The 22,709-nt window shown below is 41.9% G+C and overlaps 1 protein-coding gene across 4 annotated transcripts in view; it reads right to left on the reverse strand.

The window, feature by feature from the left end:
• Positions 1-22,709, reverse strand: part of LOC120915362 (myosin-binding protein C, fast-type-like) — a 186,188-nt gene that overhangs the window by 9,009 nt on the left and 154,470 nt on the right. For all 4 annotated transcript variants that reach the window (XM_040325789.1, XM_040325788.1, XM_040325791.1 and 1 more), the window contains 4 exons: positions 19,959-20,154; positions 8,864-9,003; positions 5,592-5,751; positions 2,939-3,075 (listed from right to left, as the gene is read on the reverse strand). In XM_040325789.1, the coding sequence (XP_040181723.1) occupies positions 2,939-3,075; positions 5,592-5,751; positions 8,864-9,003; positions 19,959-20,154 (633 nt within the window). The remainder of the gene's footprint in view (positions 1-2,938; positions 3,076-5,591; positions 5,752-8,863; positions 9,004-19,958; positions 20,155-22,709) is intronic.

The following is a 22,709-nucleotide window of genomic DNA, read 5'->3' on the forward strand; positions in this document are numbered from 1 at the left end:
AAAATCTCAGACAACAATAAAAATATTCTAGACGTTCCAATTATAACTACAAAAAAAAATGTCTGGAAATAAGCTTGATGTGAAAAGCCACCTGTGGACTTCCATATACTTTAAATTTACTTATAACTGAAACATTTCAATGACCTTTATTTTTTTTTTTTAAGGTCTCAGTATGTACCCCTTTAATTAAAAGAAGAAAAGACAGATATAGACACTGTATCTTCTTCTACCAATACTACATTCTACTACTGGATTTCTCCATCACGTTCTGCCCCAGGGCCGATCCTTCCCTTTCCGTCTCCATGGGAGATGCCTATACCCACAGTGAGTGGAGGGGGGGAGGACATAGGGAAAGAGAGAGAGAAAGAGGAGACAGCGGGAGAGGGGAGAGACAGAGCGAGAGGAAGAGGGAAAAAAAAAAAAAGGGTGAAAAATGTGGGGGTTAATTCCCCTTATTGTGTATTTACTTAGGTGCACAAAAATCAAGAGAGAAGAAAAAAAATAAAAAAAAATAAGGGGGACACTTTCCCCTGTGAAAACCCAATGAGAGACACTAAGTCCTACTAAAATATAGTGAGATATGTAGGGGTTAATTCCCCTAATTGTGTATTTACTTAAATATATAATAACAAAAGTGAATTATGAAGGACTAGGAGAGAAGAAAAAAGAAAAATAGTTAAAACTATAGGGGTTAATTCCCCTTATTGTGTATTTACTTAGGTGTACATAAACAAAACAAAACAAAAAAAAACTAAGTCCATCTAAGATATAGTGAGATTTGTAGGGGTTAATTCCCGTTATTGTGTAATTACTTGAGTGCACTAAAAAAATAAAAAAAAATAAGAGGGGAGGAAAAAAAATACTACCCCATGAGAAGGAAAATAAAACTAAGAGCAGTTTCTTCTATATTGTAAAAGGGAGGGAGAGAAAAAAAAAAAAAAAACACGAAATCTTACTAAAATATAGTGAGGAGTAGGGGTTAATTCCCCTTACTATGTATTTACTTAAGTGCACAAAAACACGATGGAATTGTGAAAAAAAAAAAGGAGAAAAACTCTGAGTCCATCTAGAATACTAGTGAAGAGTGTAGGGGTTAATTCCCCTTATTGTGTATTTACTTGAATATAAAAAATAAGAGGTGAGAAAAGGGAAAAAACGGGAGAAGGAAAAAAAAAAAAAAGGAAAAAAGGAGAAACAAATAAGAGGGGGGGGGGACAGGAGGTTTCCCACCAACGGTCTCCCCTATTCCCCTCCAAACTCTCCTCCCCCACCTCCCCCCTCCCTCCCCCCAGCCCTGAAATCCCTCCATCTCCTCCAAATCATTTCATATCTTGGCCCAGACTCTACCTGAAAGGACCACAGCTCCTCCATCACTTTCATTTTATCAATTTCTTGGAGCCATTCCCCTATCGTGGGTACTTTTTTTTCCCTCCAGTTCCTAGGTATTAGTGCCTTGGCTCCGTTCAACAGAAACGGGACCAAGGAATCTCTATACTTTTTCCTGGACATACTTGTAGTGTGAAACAAACATTCCCATGGGTCATATCTTATCGCATATCCGCTGATTTTTTTTATCAGTCCTAATATCTCCCGCCAATATACCTGTATGAGGGGGCATTGCCACCATATGTGGGCATGTGTTCCCTCCATCCCGCACTCTCTCCAGCATAAGGGGGAGGCCTCACTATTCATTCTATGCAATTTAATCGGTACGTAGTACCATTTAGTGAGTAACTTATAATTAGTTTCTTTTACTTTTGCATCCATCGTAGTAGCCTGGACGTATTCTAATACCTGTCTCTTCTTCTTATTGGATATGGTTTGATTAAGTTCTTTTTCCCAACTTTCTATTATTTTCAATTTCCCTAATTCTATCTTGGTTGTCAACATCTTGTAGATACTTGATATTCCCCCTTTCCCAGATTCTCCTTGGGTCATAAGTTTTTCCCATTGATTTAGTTCATTCATAGCTCGCAAGGGCTTCGACAGAGTGCTAACAAAATGTTGGACTTGTCTGTGTCTCCACCTATCTCCTGGGTACTGTCCATATTTCTCTTGGAGTTCTCCCACCGAACAGACTTCATTTCCTTTTATTATATCCTTCAATCTTAGGGTGTCTGAGGTTGACCACCTCCGGTACAATCCCCCCTCCTTACCAGGCGGGAAGTAGTCCGTACCTGTCAATGGCAGCAGCGGGCTATTATAGGGCAATTTATTTTTCTTACAAACCTTATCCCATATTCTAAAAGTTTCTTTTGTTATTACAGGCGTATCCAGGGGTAATCCCCTATATTGCCTCGGTACCCATATTATATTCCCCAACTCTTTTTTACTTAGACTTTCTTCAACTTCTACCCATTTTTTTTTGCTTCCACCCTCACCCTGCACCCAGTCTGTAATCCTCCTCATTACCGCTGCCTCATAGTACCTTCTGAAATCCGGCATCTGTATTCCTCCTTCCTCTTTGGGTCTAATCAGAGTCTCCACTGCTATACGCGGCTTTTTTCCCCTCCATATGAAACCTCCTATTATCTTTTCCAAGATTTTAAAATATGTTTCTGGAATTTTTATCGGGAGTGTTTGAAAAATATAAAGAACTTTCGGCAAAATCATCATTTTTATAGTACTCACCCATTTCAATGACCTTTAAAATAATGCAATCGTGAGACATATTTTTTGAGGAAACAATTAGCACTACCTCACACTCTATTTACTGACAAAATTCATGTTCAAAAGAAATTATTTTAAATAGGTTATGTGTATTTGTTTACCAAATGACTTACAGCCAGCAAATTCCTTGCACCAGTAAAAACGGACATTTATAAAAAAAAAAATGATCAATTTCATGGCAATCAGGTTTCTCTGTAGAAGAGTGCTGAATGCTTTTAAATATACTGTACTGCAGACATGATCTGTTTCACTAGAGACAGCTGTGTACCTTTGGATAAGCTCTTACAGCACAATTCAAGGCTGTACTGTACCCAGCCACTACACTGCGGTCTATAAGAGGTGTAAGGAATTTAGGAGCCATGCAGACATCCATTTCTTCATAGTCACGAGGTTTGTAGACTAAACCTGAAAAGCGAAAAAGGGAGAAATTAATTTCAAGAATTGGGAAATATATATATATATTTTTTTTACAGCTTCTGGTTGAGAAAACTCCATACTATCTTAAGGACACAAAACAAATGATTAACCTGTTAAGACAGGTAACTTGAGAACAAGCTATTACTTGTCACAGCAGATGTTTCCATAATAGGGGTTTTGAAGCAGCTAAACATTTCCCCCATTAAGGGGGCTCACACCCTGAGAGGGATTTTGGTTTAAAAAAATGAAAAACCCAGAGGGATTTCGTTTTAAAGCTCCTGAATTTTGAATATTTATTTTTGGCACAACGAAAACATTTTCTTACACAAAACTGGAGTGGCGATGGGTGCCACGTTTGCTCCCTCACTAACAAAACCTATTTATGTCTTGGTGGGAGAAACGTTTTGTTTGGGGCACTCAACAGTCTGAGATAGAATTTTGGAGGAGGTTTATTGATAATGTGCTCCTCCTATGGAGGGGAAATGAGGACTCTCTACATAAATTTATGGCAAGGTTAAATGCCAATGATTTGGGCATCAAATTATGTTATGAATACAGTGCCATCCAAATTACATTTTTGGATCTCACCATATTGGTTAAAGATGGCAGATTTTTTAGCGGGACTGCGACATTGCGGTGGACAAATCTCACCTTAATTGACACTTTTTGGTGACCAGTGACACCAATACAGTGATCAGTGCTATAAAAATGCACTGATTACTGTATAAATGGCACTGGCAGGGAAGGCAATAACATTAGGGGGCGATCAAGGGGTTAAATGTAAATAGACCCGATGATTGGCTCCCGCTGTGTCCAATAACAGCGGGAGCGGCGCGTGCGTGCCACCTTGCCACAGTACATTTACATTGGGCGGTCCGGAAGCGGTTAAAGTGACCGACAGGAATACATTCCTGTTGGGAGCTGTTATTATTATTATTATTATTATTATTATTATAATACCGGATTTATATAGCGCCAACAGTTTATGCAGTGCTTTACAACATGAGGGCAGACAGTACCATTACTATGCAATTCAATAAAAGAGGAATCAGACGGTCTGCTCATTAGAACTTACAATCTGTTATCATCTTTCATTGTTACATAGTTACATACTTGATTTAGCTGAAAAAAGACACACGTCCATCCAGTCCAACCTATCTGTATGCCCTTATATGTTATTAGTACATGGAATACCCTTGTATGTTGTGGTCGTTAAGGTACCCATTTAATAGTTCTTTAAAATTATCAATGCTCCCCGCTGATACCACTGCTTGTGGAAGAGAATTCCACATCCTTACCGCTCTGACAGTAAAGAACCCTCTACGCGGTTTAAACCGCTTCTCTTCAAGTTTTAGTGAATGGCCGTGTGTCTTTTTAAATTCCCTTTCAATTATTATTTTTTTCCCTATGTTAGGGTCACCAGTATGGTATTTGTACATTGATATCATATCCCCTCTCAAGTGTCTCCTCTCCAGAGAGAATAAGTTCAATGTTTGTAGTCTTTCCCCATAGCTGAGATCTTCCAGTCCCTTAATTAGCTGTGTTGCTCTTCTCTGGACTCTCTCCAGTTCCAGCACATCCCTCCTGAGGACTGGTGCCCAGAACTGGATGGCATACTCCAGGTGCGGCCAGACCAGAGTCTTGTAGAGAGGGAGAATTATCATTTTATCTCTGGAGTGAATCTCCTTTTCAAAGCATGCCAATATTCTGTTGGCTTTGTTTGCAGCAGCTTGGCATTGAATGCCATTGCTGAGCCTATCATCTACTAGGACCCCCATGTCCTTTTCCATCCTAGATTCCCCCAGAGATTCCCCCCTAGTGAGTAAATTGCATTCCTATTTTTGGCCCCAAATGCATTACTTTACATTTTTCAACATTAAACCTCATTTGCCATGTAGTTATCCACCCCGTTAATTTGTTTAGATCTTCTTGCAAGGTTTCCACATCCTGCGTAGAAGTTATTGCCCTGGCTAACTTTGTATCATCCACAAATACTGAAATTGAACTGTTTTTCCCATCTTCCAGATCGATTATGAATAAATTAAAAAATATTGGTCCCAGGACAGAACCCTGGGGGACCCCACTTTCCACACCAGACCATTCCGAGTACTCCCCATTTATCTGGGGGGCTTTTGCATTACAGGGGGTTTTTCTGTGCAAACAGGGGGCCAATTTGAATGTTCTTAGGCTATTCTCTCTGTAGGTTGAATGTTATCCATTCATAGAAAATAGAATGGTTTTGAAAATATTGTATTTTGGCCACTAGATGAAGTAATTATTTCCTATGATCATCAGCTCCATCTAGTAGCCATTCTGGGGAAAATAAAATTAAAAATACAGTTACTATTTACAAAAAAAAAAGGTTTTGTGCTGTTGAATTTAGGAACCAACAAGTGACTAAAATAAAAGTCAGCCACAATGAAAAAATGCAGCTAAAAATCTTCATGTAAACAGAATTGTTTCAAAGCCATAGCACATAACCATAGCAGGAACTGTGCACTCACCAGTTTTCTCAATGATGGCTGTGTTCTTGGAGACGCCGGGTGCATCACTGAGCCCAACTACGTTCTCACTGAACACTCTGAAGTAATATTCATTTCCCATGATGAGGTCAGACACTGTACAGCGTGGCAGACGATTGTGCTCATATACTGTGAACCATTCCTAAAGATAAGATGTGTACACCAGTAGATACATTTATTATATTCATATCCAGCAAGCTTTATAAACACTATAAATAGCCAGAAGTATCCAGACACATAGTTTTTCAACATTTAATTCTGAAACCAAGGATATTAATGTGAAGCAGAGCCTTGATTTACTAGTGCAGCAGTGTCTTCTTTTCTGGGAAGGCTTTCAACAAAACATTGAGGCTGGGTTCACACTATTCGCAGAGAGGCTCACCGGAAAGGGGGTCCAATGCGTCCCTGTTCACCGTTTCAGGGGCGAATCAGGACTGAATTGTTGCCTGAATTTGGACCTGAAACGGAGCCAAAGACTCACAAAACCCTTCTGCTGTGCTCGTTACAGTCACCCCAGGGCAGTGGTTCTCAACCGTGCTAGTGCCGTGACCCCTTGATAAAATTTCCCAAGTTGTGGGGACCCCTAACAGTAAAGAATTTCATAGCATGAGTTGTCAGTACCCAAGGCAAAACAAGTAATTTGCACCCCTAACCCTTACATGTGTGAGGTATTAAAATCCCTTATGGTACATTTTAGTATGTAATACTCTTTGTTCTCCTTTTTTTCCCCTTTTATCCCTCTATCCTAATTTCTTCTCCCCCCCCCCCCCCCACCCCTCAATCTAGCCGTCTTTCTTGCTCTTTCTCTCCCTTTTTATTTGTTGTTCCCCCTCTTTTGCTTTCCTTTCCACGTAATCTCTATTTTTATTCCTTCCCTTACTCATTGGGTTGGGGAGTTGGGATGAGTGGCAGTGGGGGTGGGAGAGTTGGGATGAGTGGCAGTGCTGGTGGGAGAGTTGGGATGAGTGCCAGTGCTGGTGGGAGAGTTCTGATCAGCCAACATAGGTGCTCTTGATCAAGGTCATTTGCTGATCTGAGAACTGTAGTGGGGACTTTTAATGGGAACTATAATCACAGGTAGTGTTACTCACTATGTCTCCCACTTTACATTCCTCACCAGTCAGCTGACCTAAAGTCTCTGCCCCCCCAGCCATGTTGTGAACTGAATGGGCGGCTGAAAAGAGGCTGAGTTGGTGGCTGTGGGCTCCAGGGACAGCCCTGCTGGGTGGCTGCAAAAAAGGTGCCGGCTTCAGGAACAGCCCAGAATTTGGCGACCCCTGGCAAATCATTATTTGACCCCCGAGGGGGTCCCGACCCCCAGGTTGAGAACCACTTCCCCAGGGGGTGTGTGAACCGGCTCCATTAAGAGCCGGTCACACTCTACTGTAACGCAAATTGGATGCAGGCTTCCCTAATTCGCAGTGTGAACCCAGCCTGAAGCATTATTAGTAGGATTTACTTCACGTGAGCCAGAAGAGCATTAGTGAGTTCTGATGATGAACATATAGTTAATCTCCTAGGCTAGTGATGGTGAACCTTGGCACTCCAGATGTTTTGGAACTACATTTGCCAAAACATCTGGGGTGCCAAGTTTTGCCATTACTGTCCTAGGTGTTGGATAAGGTTGAGTTCAAGGCTCTGTGTGGACTAGTTAGATTTTAAAATGAGACAAATCGGCCAATTACACTTTCCTAAAACTTCAGTTAAATTTGCCTTGTTTTGCCAAATTTTCTCCTATACTGTAGGCAAAATACATAGTCAATAGAGAATGTGAAATTATGAAGGTTTTTGGTATTTTTTTCTCTGTTTCAGGGGTTGATTCACTTTTTGTTGGTGTATTTTACTATTTTTTTAGACAACAGGCAGTGCCAGATTTAGACCTTGGGGGGCCCAGGGCACTTTAATTTGGGAGGCCCCTCAACATAGAAATTTAATTATATGTAAAATAAAAAAGTAAACTGAAATGAATGATAAAACGCATTTGTTCTATAATGATAAAAGTTAGGCCCCATAGAAGACACTTGTCTGATTTTTTTCCTCTCAATTTTATTGACTGTAAGAATCCACATTACACAGTGTGACATTGGGGAATTTCTTAGCTAAATGGTAGAGCATAACAGTGAGGTCAGTCCACTTCAGCAACTCTGTTTAAGAGCTTGGTTGCCTACTTGTATTAAAAAGAAAACTGCACAAAATACATCAGTTGCCCATGCAGGTGGTATCCACCATCAATGCCACAATGCTTTTCCTTTTGTAGGTACACTATCTGCTACACACACTGCAGAGCAGAAATAATTTCTTGCAACACTCACTGCAAGAATACGAGGATCTGGAAATCCACCATTACTTTGCCCGCATCCATGCACCATTGTGACATTGGGGAATTTGGAACTGGCAAGTCATACATCATAGTTATGCATCACACTACAATATTTAAAAAAAGTCTTTCTTCCTGCACTAAGCATCTGCAAAATCTTTAACTAACTCATCAAACTGTATCATCTTGGGGACACTGCTCTTGACAGCCAGTAGGCACAGAGCACAGAGCAGTTATTTATCGGCTATCCGATGAAGCTGACTTTCATCAGTCTTGCCTACACACCATCGGTTCAAAATCCGATCGTGTCCAACGCGGTAACGTAAAACACTACGACATGCTGAGAAAAATTAAGTCCAATGCTTCCGAGCATGCGTCGACTTGATTCTGAGCGTGAGTGGATTTTTGACCAATGGATTTCCCCCACAGACGATCATTTTTTTCTATCGTTTTTTTAACCATAAGAGAAATTTAAAACAGGTTCTATTTTTTTTCACCGATGGATAAAAAATCAATGGGGCCCACACACGATCGGTTCATCTACCTAATTAACTGACTTCAGTTTATATTCAGTTAACACAAATTGCATAGTTGTTAAATAGATAGTTAAATAGATTGTACAATCAGACTGTAAACTGTGTGGTCAACTTGAGCATTTTATTGCTAGCTAATTATTTAACATTTATGATAACATAAAATCTGTTGCATTTGCATGAATACATATTTTTCAATCCAATGTAAACTGCATGTAAACTGCAGCAGGGCATTTGTTTAATTGGCGAATGCAATAGGAATGACTATTGTAATGCTTTGCTTTATTTAAAACTAATTTTCACTACTGTTGAGACAAATGACTGCTGTACTTGCTATTGGTTCCAGTTAAGAAAAAAATGTGCAAATTAGTAAAAAATATAATAGTAAATGAATGAAATCTCACCATTGTCTTTTTATCAGCTTTCTGAATTGTGTATCCTGTGATTTCAGAATTCCCATTGTCTTTAGGGGGCTGCCATTCCACAAGAGCATTAAAGCCCCAGATCTCCTTGACCATTACAAGATGAGCTGGACCGGGTTTATCTATAAAACATAATTAATTTATTAGAGATGGCCTAAAACTGCAGTAGGTTTTAGTATTTAAAGACTATATTTGGCTTTATTATTGTTGGAAGAACAACAACATGTAAAGAAGTTTTATAATGTGAAACATATATATGCATTATACCTTTCTATCCAGAAGGTGCAGTATGATAGTGTGTTTTCTATGGTACAAAGTAAAAACACAGGCCCAGATTCTCGTAGGGAGCGCGTATTTGTGTGCGGGCGTAGCGTATCGTATTTACGCTACGCCTCTGCAACTTTGACAGGCAAGTGCAGTATTCACAAAGCACTTGCTCCGTAAGTTGCGAAGGCGTATCGTAAATTGGCCGGCGTAAGCCCCGCCTAATTCAAATGTGGAAGATGTGGGCGTGTTTTATGTAAATTTATTGTGACCCCGCGTAAATGACGCTTTTATCGAACGGCGCATGCATGCGCATGCTCAGTATCACGTCGAATTTTCAAATTAAATTGCGCCCGCTCAATGCCTAGTCGACGTAAACGTAACTTACGTCCAGCCAGATTCACGGACGACTTACGCAAACAATGTAAAACGTGAAAAATTTTACGCTGTTTCGACGTCCATACCTAACATTGGTACGCCTCATAGAGCAGGGGTAACTATACCTCGAAAAAAGCCTTACGCAAACAACGTAAAAAAAATGCGCCGGCCGCACGTACGTTTGTGAATCGGCGTATCTAGCTCATTACCATATTCAACGCGTAAATCAACGGAAGCGCCACCTAGCGGCCAGTGTAAATATGCGAGACTTACGCCGGTCGGATCTAATACAAATCTATGCGTAACTGATTCTAAGAATCAGGCGCATAGATACGATGCCTCAAACTCAGAGTTACGACAGCGTATCTGGAGATACGCCGGCGTAACTCGTACGAGAATCTGGGCCACAATGTTTTGTCTGTATCTAAGTTCATGTAATTGTATCCTCCTGTTTCCTGTAAAGACATGTTCTGATATTTCTCCATGACAGTAAAGTATTCTGCTGTATACAAGAAGCTTCCAGCCATGATTTCAATAGTCTGCTAATAGGTTATGGGCCCAGGCACCCAGGCGTGGGAGAGGATACTACAGGCACCCAATAGCACCCAGGCGCAACCCCAGACACTGGAGCAAAGAATTCTGCAACTCAGCAAGTCTTCGAATACTGTAAACAAGCTGATGAAGCATGGCAAGTGGTTCAGCTGTGAAGTGTGCAATTGCAAAGCTGAACAATGCCAACTACCAGCTATGGTCAGATATGTGGATGCTGATTGGGTTGGGGACTGCTTAGACTGCAAATCCACAAGTGGATTCATCTTCCAATATGGAGAAGGAACCATAATTTGGTCTAGTCGAAAGCAAAAAATTGTGGCTCTATCTTCAACTGAAGCAGATTACATTGCAGCAGCATATGCATGTCAAGAAGCAATATGAATTTGTCAACTTTTTGTGGACATTGGGATATACATGTCAAAACCAACTCCCATTTTTGAAGACAGCCAGGGTTGTATAAGGCTTACGCAATCAGAAAGGGTCAATACTAGGACCAAACACATCAATGTCAAGTATCACCTATCGAGGTGACAATCAAAATCAAGGTGTTATTGACATTCAATATTGCCCGTCAGAGGAGATGACTGCTGATGCACTCACCAAGCCTTTATTGAAGGAACATCATAGTTATAGCAGAAGAAGCTGAATATAATTTGACAAAGCACATGCTGTTAAGAAGGGGTGTTGGAAGAACAACAACATGTAAAGTAGTTTTATAATGTGAACTATATACAGTATCTCACAAAAGTGAGCACACCACTCACATATTTGTATATATTTCATGATATCTTTTCATGTGCCAACACTGAAGAAATTACACTTTTCTACAATGTAATGTAGTGAGTGTACAGCTTGTATAACAAGGTACATTTTCTGTCCCCTCAAAATAACTCAACACACAGCCATTAATGTCTAAACTTCAGGCAACAAAAGTGAGTGCACCCCTAAGTGAAAATGTCCAAATTGGGCCCAATTAGTCATTTTCCCTCCCCGGAGTCATGTGACTCGTTAGTGTTACAAGGTCTCAGGTGTGACTGGGGAGAAGGTGTGCTAAATGTGGTGTTATAGCTCTCACTCTCTCATACTGGTCACTGGAAGTTCAACATGGCACCTCATGGCAAAGAACTCTATGGGGATCTGAAAAATTGGCCTAGGCTATAAGAATATTGCAAAGACCATGAAACTGAGCTGCCGCACGATGGCCAACACCATAAAGCAGTTTAACATGACAGGTTACACTCAGAACAGGCCTCGCGATGGTCGCCCAAACAAGTGCACGTGCTCAGCGTCATAGCCAGAGGTTGTCTTTGTGAAGTAGATGTATGAGTGCTGTCAGCATTAATGCAGAGGTTAAAGGGGTGGTAGGGGGTCAGCCTGTCAGTGCTCAGACCATATGCCGCACACTGCATCAAATTATTCTGCATGGCTCTCATACCAGAAGGAAGCCTATTCTAAAGATGATGCACAAGAAAGCCTGCAAACAGTTTTCTGAAGACAAGCAGACTAAGGACATGGATTGCTGGAACCATGTCCTGTGGTTTGATGAGACCAAGATAAACGTATTTGGATCAGATGGTGTCAAGCATGTGTGGCAGCAACCAGGTGAGTACAGAGACAAGTGTGTCTTGCTTACAGTCAAGCATGGTGGTGGGAGTGTCATGGTCTGGGGCAGCATGAGTGCTGCTGGCACTGGGGTGCTACAGTTCATTGAGGGAACCATGAATGCCAACATGTACTGTGACATACTGTGGCAGAGCATGATCCCCTCCCTTTGGTGACTGGGCCACAGGGTAGTATTCCAAAATAATAACGACCCTAAACACACCTCCAAGATGACCAGTGCTTTGCTAAAGAAGCTGAGTGTAAGGGTGATGGACTGACCAAGCATGTCTCCAGACCTAAACCCTATTGAGCATCTGTGGGGCATCCTCAAATGGAAGGTGGAGGAACGCAAGGTCTCTAACATCCACCAGCTCCTTGATGTCGTCATGGAGGAGTGGAAAAGGACTCCAGTGGCAACCTGTGAAGCTCTGGTGAACTCCATGCCCAAGAGGGTTAAGGCAGTGCTGGAAAACAATGGTGGCCACACAAAATATTTACACTTTGTGCCCAATTTGGACATTTTCACTTAGGGGTGTACTCACTTTTGTTTCCAGTGGTTTAGACATTAAAGGCTGTGTTTTGAGTTATTTTGAGGGGACAGCAAATTTAAACTGTTATACAAGCTGTACATTCATTACTTTACATTGTAGCAAAGTGTCACTTCTTCAGTGTTGTCACACGAAAAGCCTCATGAAGAAGTTTCTTCAGATTCCTTTCTTGTTCCTGTTTCTAATCAGGTAATTGTTTCAAGCAGTATGGCTAGGATCCCTGCTTTTTGTTCCTAAGCTAAGCATACTTTGTTGTATTCCTTCAGGTTTGATATTTCTTAGAACCTTGTTTTTGGATCACAGTTAGGCAGGTTTGCAGAGTTCCTCTGTCAGACCCTAGGGACAACCTTCAGGTGCTGGAAAGCTGGGTTCCTGCTCTAAATGTTGGTGTCATATGCAGCCTTTTTTTCTTTGACCGGGCTTTCCCAGTGACGTACGAGGGTGCGTCAGAGGGGGCGGGGTCACCTGACGGGTGGCCGCTTCCCCTATATAAGAAATGTCACAGCTCCAGCGCGTCATTCTGCTGGGCTGTGTCCAGCGGAGTGAGAAGCTGCCTGCTGCGCTCTGGACGGATGGATCTTCTCATCGCTGGACCGGGCCGCTGATCACCCGTCGCTGGAGAGATGGATAGAAGACCACGTTGGAGCGAGGGGCTGGTCCGAGAGTGGATTCACATCGCTGGATTTTTTTTTTTTTATTAATAAAGGATTTTTTTCTACGGTGTCTGTGTGTTTTTTTTTAACTATTTACACTTCCTTCGTGAAATGGTAGAGGTACAGTGTACCCCATTACCAATTCACATAGGGGGGGCCAGGATCTGGGGGTCCCCTTTGTTAAAGGGGTCTTCCAGATTCTGATAAGCCCCCCGCCCGCATACCACCACAACCACCGGGCAAGGGTTGTGGGGATGAGGCACTTGTCCCCATCAACATGGGGACATCCTCCCCATGTTGAGGGCATGTTGCCTGGTGCGGTTCAGGAGAGGGGGGGGGCGCACTCTGTCCCCCCCTTTTCTGCGGCCGGCCAGGTTAACGTGCTCAGATAAGGGTCTGGTGTGGATTTTTGGGGGAACTCCACGCCATTTTTTTTACTTTGGGGTGGAGTTCCCCTTAAAATCCACACCAGACCTGAAGGGTCTGGTATGGAAATTTGGGGGGAACCCCACGTAAATTTTTTTTAAATTGACGGCGGGGTTTCCCCTTAATATCCATATCAGACGTGAAGGGCCTATTAATGGAATTTGGGGGGACCCCCAGCTTTTTAATGTTTATTTTTTATGAATGAATCATCTCTGAATTGCCAGAGCCGACAATTCATTAGAGCCGCAAAGCCGGTTTTAAATGCATTTTTTTCTTTCAGAAATGACACTTTGTGCAGGGACAGTTCTATGTACGGGAAACATGCACTTTTTCACATGCTGACTTTACACCCCCCCCCTAGGTACGAAATTTAAAGTAATATTACACTTCTGTTGTTTCACTTTTAGCAATATTAAATTCACTGCTCCTGAAAAAACGGCCGTTTTTAAAACTTTTTTTGCATTGATACATGTTTCCTGGGACAGGACCCAGGTCCCCAAACACTTTTTAGGACAATAAATTGCATATTAGCCTTTAAAATTAACACTTTAGATTTCTCCCATAGACTTTAACAGGGTGTTCCGCGGCTTTTCGAATTTGCCGCGAACACCCCTAATTGTTCGTTGTTCGCCGAACAGGCGAACAGGCAATGTTCGAGTCGAACATGAGTTCGACTCGAACTCGAAGCTCATCCCTACTGCTGCTTATGTACTTTTCCCTTCCACATCACTGTCTATTAATGTGCTTTGATGCAGCACTTTGGGAACATCCAACTTGTTTTGCAATTACCTTTTGAGGCTTTCCCTCCTTATGGAGGGTGTCAATGATGGTTTTCTGCACAACTGTCAGGTCAGCAGTCTTTCCCATGATTGTGATTCCTACTGAACCAGACTGATAGACCATTTAAAGGCTCAGGAACCCTTTGCAGGTGTTATGGCTTAATTAGCTGATTAGAGTGGGACACTTTGGGCCAGATTCACAAAAGAGATACGAGATACGAGGGGGTGAGCACGACACTCCAGGGAGAAAGCCTTGCATTACTGTGTGTAGTTACAGACAGAAGAACAGGAAGTGAGGATTTCTCAGAAGAAATAAGGACATTTAAAAGCAAAATTGAAGGATGAGGTGAGTGAAGGAGGACTGCACTAAGGTAAAGGAAGCTAATTAGGGAAAACAAATTGTACCTTTACAACCCCTTTAAAGAGAACCTTCATCCCCATCCCTACTCTATCATCCTGTATACCTGCAAAGGGAGGGATCAAACAATCATGAACATTTTTTCCTGCCTCTGTGCTGCCTAGGTCTTTATTTCCACACCACCATTTTGAAAATATCCATGATACTGCTCATGCATGTGATGAAGCACATTAATCAAATGTCAGCTGTCAAATGTTCTTGCAGTTTAAGACAAAGAAAGGATTATATTGACATCACCAGCCGTAGACAAAGACATCAAAAAGTCAAAAATATACGTTATTATACCCATTGTAGCATAGAGATGTTATACTACTCTGCATTGTGAACATAAAATAATGGTGCAATCCCTTTAACTCTTAGGCCTCGTACACACGGTAGGTTAACCAGAGGACAACGGTTTGATGGACCGTTTTCATCGGTCCAAACCGATCGTGTGTGGGCCCCATATGTTATTTAACCATAGGTTAAAAAAAAGCCAACTTGCTTTAAAATTAACCTATGGATTCCTAACCGATGGGAAAAACACGATCGTTAGTATGCAAAAGCATCAGTTAAAAATCCACGCATGCTCAGAATCAAGTCGACGCATGCTTGGAAGCATTGAACTTCGTTTTTTTCAGCACGTCGTTGTGTTTTACGTCACCGCGTTCTGACACGATCGTTTTTTTAACCGATGGTGTGTAGGCACGACGGACCATTAGTCAGCTTCATCGGTTAACCTAGGACAACGGTCCTTTAGACCGTTCTCATCGGATGGACTGATTGTGTCTACGAGGCTTACGATAAACCTATGAATATTTTACTATTAGGAGATTAGTTCTGTTACATACTTTACAAAATACAATATTACAGCAAAGTAGAATAGGAAACAGCAAGGTTTGTCTCAGATAAACAGGACCATTTTCCTATTTCCAGGCTTGTGCAATTTAAAATCAGAATTTGGATGCATTAAAATAAACCTCCTTTCACATTTTGCGGCTTCCTTGAGCTTGGTTTAGAAGCCATAACTGGATATTATCCTCTAGGATTAGATATATATAGATCAGATAAGGGAACATGATCTTTGCAGATATTCCGCCCTCGTGAACTTTAAATGTTGCGCTTGCATCAGTCAGCAATGTGAAGACAGGCGTGAGCAATGTTAGTCAGACGGTCTACATGCATTAAGACTCTGAAATATATTTGGTAACACTATAAGTGTCTTTCTCCAGTAGAATGTATTTAAACTGCTTTGACTAACTTGAGATAATGGAATGCAATAGAGAACTAAATAGACTTTACTTTAAAGGGAAATGTCCTAACCCAAGTTAATATAATTACCAGTATATTATTTAAATTAAGCCAATCAATATGGATGGACTTGAGTATTTTTTTCAACTATGTAACTATACAATATATATAAGCTGGGGTGTTTTAAAACGTTGTACTTATACAACACTACGACGATCTGAGAAAAATTACGTTTAATGCTTCCGAGCATGCGTCAAATTGGATCTGAGCAAGCATGTTTTTTTCTCCGTCGGAGTTCCATACAGACAAACTGAATTTCTGATTTTTTTCATCGAAAAAAAAGAGAACATGTTCTTTTTCTAAGTCCGTCGGAATTCCCGATGGAAAAACTCACACGGTCGGAATATCCGATGAAATAATTCCGTCTAACTTTTTCCATTGGAAGTTCCGATCATGTAAATAAGGCATAAGTTCTACAATCTACCTAGTTGTGTGGATGAAGGAACTTTATATGGACAACTTAAGATATTTCATTCAGTTCATATTTAAAAAAATATTAAACAATGGTGGGTGGGGAGAGGGGCGAAATGATAAACAAACCAAAATACATTTTAGTATAATATATAAGCATTTATATTATTGAAATTCCATATATAGCCCCAAATGAGCAGACTGAGTGAATGGAGGGTGTAACTTCTCTTGCTTTGCTATAGACTATAGAGCTCCATCTGCTGGCATATTAGCTGAACCAAAAGAAAAATAAATTGTCCAAAGCTTGAAACATAAAACAATAAAAAAAAAAAAAGTACGAGCAGCTGCACTTTTGGCTGTTATCCCATTCATAGCATTTTTTTTCATGGTAATGTATGTTGATCTGGCCTTTATTTTAGATTAAAGTGGTTATAAAGCCTAAATATTTTTTATTTTAAGATAAATAATTTTTGGGTAGTAGTGTACACCCCCCTTACACTTACCTGAGCCCTCATTCGATCCAGCACTGTGCCTCGTCTCCTCTTACTTCCTGGTAACACATGCTTTACTGAAGCAACAGGAGCCAGTGGTTCCCACTGCTGTCCATCAAAGTCAGTGATGAGGGAGAGGGGCGTGGGGCAGAGGACAGCTGTCTATGTCAATATATGCAATCAGCGAGGCTTAAGAGCGAGCCCGCATGAGTGCCCCATAGGAAGAGGCTTCCTATGGAGGCACTGGCGAGAGAGGAAGAGCTAGAAGCGCTAGTGGGGGACCCGAGAACAGGAGGTTTGGGCAACTGTGTGCGATTCCATTGCTCAGAGCGGGTAGGTATTAACCTGTTAGTTTATTTCTTTTAATTGCATCTACAATAACTTTAAACTGTTTTGTTTCTTTCATGGGCGTTTTGCTTAGGGTTGGTATTTTGGGGTAGGTGTTTCTTTTGAGGTTTTTTTATTTTATATTGATAGCATTTTTTTTTATTTAATTGGGGTGCCCAAAATAGGGCATTGACTTGTTACTGACCATCTGTTCTTGAAGTGGCCTTTTGTTCATATCACGCTGCTAGATTACTTGAAAGGAAAAAATAATAAACTCAAGAAAAATCTCACATTATTACTTACATTCACCACACCTACTTAGAGATATACATCAGTTAGACCTATTGGGCCAGATTCAGGTACATTTGCGGCGGTCTAACGTATCCCATTTACGTTACACCGCCGCAAGTTTTAGGCGCAAGTGCTTGATTCACAAAGCACTTGGCTGTAAACTTGCAGCGGCATAGCGTAAATGCGTCCGGCGCAAGCCCGCCTAATTCAAATGGGGCTTGTATCATTTAAATTAGGCGTGTTCCCGTGCCGAACGTACTGCGCATGCTCCGTTTTGAAATTTCCCGCTGTGCTTTGCGCGAAATGACGTCGCACCGATGTAATCTTTTGAACGGCGACGTGCGTTACGTCCTTTCCTATTCACGGACGACTTACGCAAAAAAAATAAAAAATTAAAATTTGACGCGGGAACGACGGCCTAACTTTAACATGGGCAGTCTAAATATAAGCAATGAAATAGCAGCCGTAACTATCCGCCGGGAAAAGCCGACTAGCGACGACGTAAGAGAATGCGACGAACGCGCGTACCTTCGTGGATCGCCGTAAACAGCTAATTAGCATACCCGACGCGGAAAACGACGCAAACTCCACCCATCGGGCGCCGAAGTATTACACCTACGATCCGAAGGAGTACGAAGCCGTACGCCTGTCGGATCGAAGCCTAAAGCTGGTCAGGGTGAATCTGGCCCATTATCCCTAATTAAAACGGTCCTGCTGCTAGTCAACTTTTACACTGTTGTGGCCTCTGCAGTATCTTAATGCTTGTAGCAAAAATCCTGTCTACTGATAAAAAAAAATCCTATCTGTGCTCTTTGTCCAAAATACATTTTGGCCTATCTTTGCTTATTACTGCTGGCCAATTGTATGTCTGTAGGCTCTCTGGCTCTTAGGGCCAGATCCACAGCCAGCCGCCGTAACTTAAATATTCCCATTTAAGTTACACTGCCGCAAAATTTCTACCTAAGTGCCCGATCCACAAAGCACTTACCTACAAATTTTCGGCTGTGTAACTTAAATCCGGCCGGCGCAAGGCGTTCCTATTCAAATGGGGCGAGTCCCATTTAAATTAGGCGCACTCCTGCGCCGGACGTACTGCGCATGCTCATGACGTCATTTTCCCGACGTGCTTTGCGCGGTTTTACGTTGCGCCGGGTTTTGAGAATCGCGACGGGCGTAAAAAAAAAATACAAGTTGCGGCGGAAAAAAAAAATTTGAAAAAAAAAAAGACGGTGACGCGGGATAGAAGGGTCTACTTTTACAAGGCCTAAACAGTTTAGGCCTTGTAAAAGCAGACATAATTTTGCGTTTGCAAACTAATACTTACGGAGAAAAAACGAAGCGTAAAAGCTTTGTGGATCTCCGTAAGTGCTAATTTGCATACCCGAAGCGGCATTTCGACGAGAAATGCCCCCAGCGGCGGCCGAGGTACTGCATCCTAAGATCCGACAGTGTAAGTCCCTTACACATGTCGGATCTTCTCCCTATCTATTGGAAACTGATTCTGTGGATCAGTTCCAAAGATAGAAACAGGGATACGACGGCGTATCAGTAGATACGCCGTCGTATCCCTTTTATGGAGCTGGCCCTTAATTCCTAAGATAGTGTTGTATCAGCGAGAAAATGGACAGCCACAGTAAACGTCTGTCCAGTTTCTAACTGCCAGCCAAAGTGGGACTATAATTTTTTAATGAAAAAGTATGTGTCACTGCTATAACTACCTGTAAAAAATCCTTTATTTCAAACTGAAACAAATCATGATGGGGTTATATTGCTGTATAAAAGTCAGGCTAATTGTAAAAAAAAACAACAAAAAACAGCCAAGTATGTTCTGTCAGTTCCGTAACATCATCTACAGCTTTAAGGCCCCTTTCACACTGACGCGTTTTTCAGGCGGTATAGCAGCACCATTTTTAGCACTGCTATATTGCCTAAAAAAATCATGCCCTGCAGGCTTCAATGTGAAAGCCCGAAGTCTTTCACACTGAAGCAGTGCGCTAGCAGGACTGCTCCAAAAGTCCTGCTAGCCGCATCTTTGGAGCGGTATAGGAGCGGGGTGTTTACCGCTCCTTCCCATTGAAATCAATGGGAAACCGTGGTAATACCGCCTTCAATGCCCCTCTACAGAGGCGCATTGCGGGCGGTATTAACCCTTTTCCGGCTGCTAGCGGGGGTTAAAACTGCACCGCTAGTGGCCGAATATCGCGGTAAATACGACGGTATAGCGGCACTAAGAATCGCCGCTACACCGTCACCGCACCTCCACTGCCCGTGTAAAAGGGGCCTAAGGCATCCTGCAAGCATGTTATTTAAAGTAGTTCTATATGTTCAATGTGGCCCTCAAAGCCACATGGAAAGACTCTCTCCCCACTGTGTGGTATTTTTAAAATAATGATTTTGCATTGGTGCATGTCCCTCATGGCTCTGCCCAGCTTGCCATGCTTTTTTCAAAATGACAGTAGTTTGCCTATTATACCAAAAAAATACCCAAAATTTACAAGATTCACCATCTTTCCCCATAGGCTTCAATGTGATTAATCTCAAATTCAAACAATATTTACCAATCCCTTGGCAAATCAAACCCAGGCAGATTTGCTTATCACCAATGACAACTTTATTCCTGGTATTTTTACAAGGTTTTTCAACTTACCGACAATGCGAATGCTAACTGTTGCTATGTCTTCCATATTTTCGATCTGAACTGATAGGTCATATTTTCCTGAATGAGCCCGTTCAGAGGATCTTATAAATAAAATGGTGTCTGATTCAGAAGTTCTGATGCTGACTTGCTTTGAATCTAACGGTTGGCCGTCCTTAGACCATGTTACCTTTGGTCTTGGTTTTCCCTGTTATAAAAAGGTTGAGAAAACACAATATTAAGAATTCTCAAAAGACTGCAAGGGACGTGTGCTTCACTTAGTGTCCATTTCATCACTTTTTTCACAGATTTCCACAGTTTACAACAGTCACTCAGGGGACTCAAATCTTTGCAAAGTAGACATGCTGTATATCTAAGGCCCCGTACACACGGTCGGACCAAACCGATGTTTTCATCGGTTCACCTCTGAAGTGGGCGTACGGCCTGATATGTGTACACACCATCAGTCCAAAATTTGAGCGAGTCAGAACGCGGTGACGTCAAACACACGACGTGCTGAATAAAACGAAGTTCAATGCTTTTGGAAGCATTGATTCTGAGCATGCGCGGGTTTTGAACCGATGCTTTTCTGTACTAACCATCGGTTTGGTCCGATGGGGCAGCGGTTCATCAGTTCGGTTTTGAAGCATGTTTAGAAATTTTGGTCCGAAGGAAACCAGACCGATAGCCTATACACATGGTCGGTTTGGTCCGATGAAAATGAACTTCGGTTCATTCTCATCGGACCAAACCTACCGTGTGTACGGGGCCTTAGAAGACCACACAAAAAAGGATGCACGTATGGATTTACATTTCAAATACCATTTTATACCTATAGGTCAAAACAGTAGTTTCAGGTGTCAGAACTCCTGCAGCACTATCTACTGGAAGAGGAAAATTAGCCTACACATCAGAGGATCAAGGCATAGGTGAGGTTATGTTTACTTAAAGGATAGTTCTACTTTTGTGCATATAATATATGGATATACTCAGGGCCATCTTTAAGGCAGGACAAAAGGTGCAGCTGCCCTGGGCCCTGTCAATGTTGTGGGGCCCAAAGCAGCTGCCTCATACTTGCCAACTATCCTAGTTTAATTTCCCTTTCCCTTGAAGTTTTAGTCCTGTGCTGTGTCCCGATATCTCAGTGTAAAGTGCTGCTACTAATGCTGCCCAACTCTGCCCTATTGTTGTGTACAGATGACTCACCGCAGACCCTGTGTTTACATGTAAATAACCGTCATTCATATGCAAATAACGGGATCATTCATATGTAAATTGTGGCAGCCGGCGGCATTGATATGTAAACAAATGCGGCATTCATATGTATATTATGCCCCTCTGCAGTGAGGAGATGATGTGCTGTAACCTCTAGCAACCAATCAGTGAGCAGTATTACTGTACAGTAATCTCTAGCAACCAATCAACAAGCAGAAATCATGTGCTGTAACCTCTAGCAACTAATCAGTGAGCCGTAATGTGTGCTGTAACCTCTAGCAACCAGTCAGTAAGTGGTAATGATATGCTGTAACCTCTGGCAACCAATTGCAATCGCTGCCTGATCTGATACAGTAAATTTATTTTAAGTCTAGCTGATATTTATTGTATGTCTCATAGCACGTGGGGGCCCCAAGATTTTTTTTGCCCAGGGTCCAATCAATATTAAAGATGGCCCTCGATATACTGTATACTTGTCTATTAGGATGAAGCTACACTTCCTAACATCATTATCATTAACTTTCAGCTCAATCCTAAGGCCTCATGCACACACTTTTTTTCTGCTGCTCTTTTTCCTGCCTCTAAATGCCCCTGCATGTTAGCCTATATCTCCACGCACACATAGGCATTTCGAGGAGTTTAGAGGCAGGATTTTTTTATAGTCCTGACCAAAGTGTTCATCTTAAAGCCATCTTCTTCTAAACACCAGGCCTTTTCATTGGCTGGCAGGGGATGATGTTACTCCTGCACATGCACAGGTGGCTGTCATCCCTTCACTCAGAGACCTGTCCCACACAGTAAGCTGATAGGGGTATTTTATTGCAGAAGAAACAGTGCATGTCTCTTCTGCAATAAAAGCCCGCCTGCTCGCTGTTTTTTTACAGTGGAACTTCAGTTCCGCTTTAACAGTTGCTGGTCTTAATTAATTAAGTTCTTCTTTAGGTTGGCTCAGTCAGATACAGTTATATTTCTTTGTATGCAGAAAAGCATATGCAATTAAAACGTTTTTTTTTTTTAGGTCCTTTGTCCAGAGGTTTATGTTTTTTTATGAGACAGACCCTTGTGGCACAGTAATTAGGGGCATTTTATGGGTACAAGGACTGTGGAATAGGTGTGCAGCATATGCAGAGACTAGGCGCAGGTTCTATTTAACCACTTCCTGCCCGGCTTATAGCAGCTCGACAGCAGATGGACGACCTCTCAGGATATATCCTATGTAGCCATTAGGGGGTCTAGTAAATCCTATGCAGAAATTTCTGGGGCTACACGCAGGCCGGAAAGAGGCTTCTGTAGAGCAGTGGCCCACTAACAGGCTAGGTTTTATGTATTACCTTGGAGAGATGCAGTCTAGAATACTGCAACCACTGAGGAGCAAATGATATCAGCTGTGATGTATTTCAGTTATCTTGCAAACCTGGCCTGTTAGTGGGCCCTGCAGGACAGGGTTGATGACCACTGCTGTAGAGTATGTTATGATTAGGGACCCTCAATCAAACCAGCTGGTGGTACTCTTTGGTTAGGTGTGTGTGAGGGGAATGGAGTATCCAG

Source organism: Rana temporaria, chromosome 10 (assembly GCF_905171775.1).
Source record: "Rana temporaria chromosome 10, aRanTem1.1, whole genome shotgun sequence".
Lineage (NCBI taxonomy): Eukaryota > Metazoa > Chordata > Amphibia > Anura > Ranidae > Rana > Rana temporaria.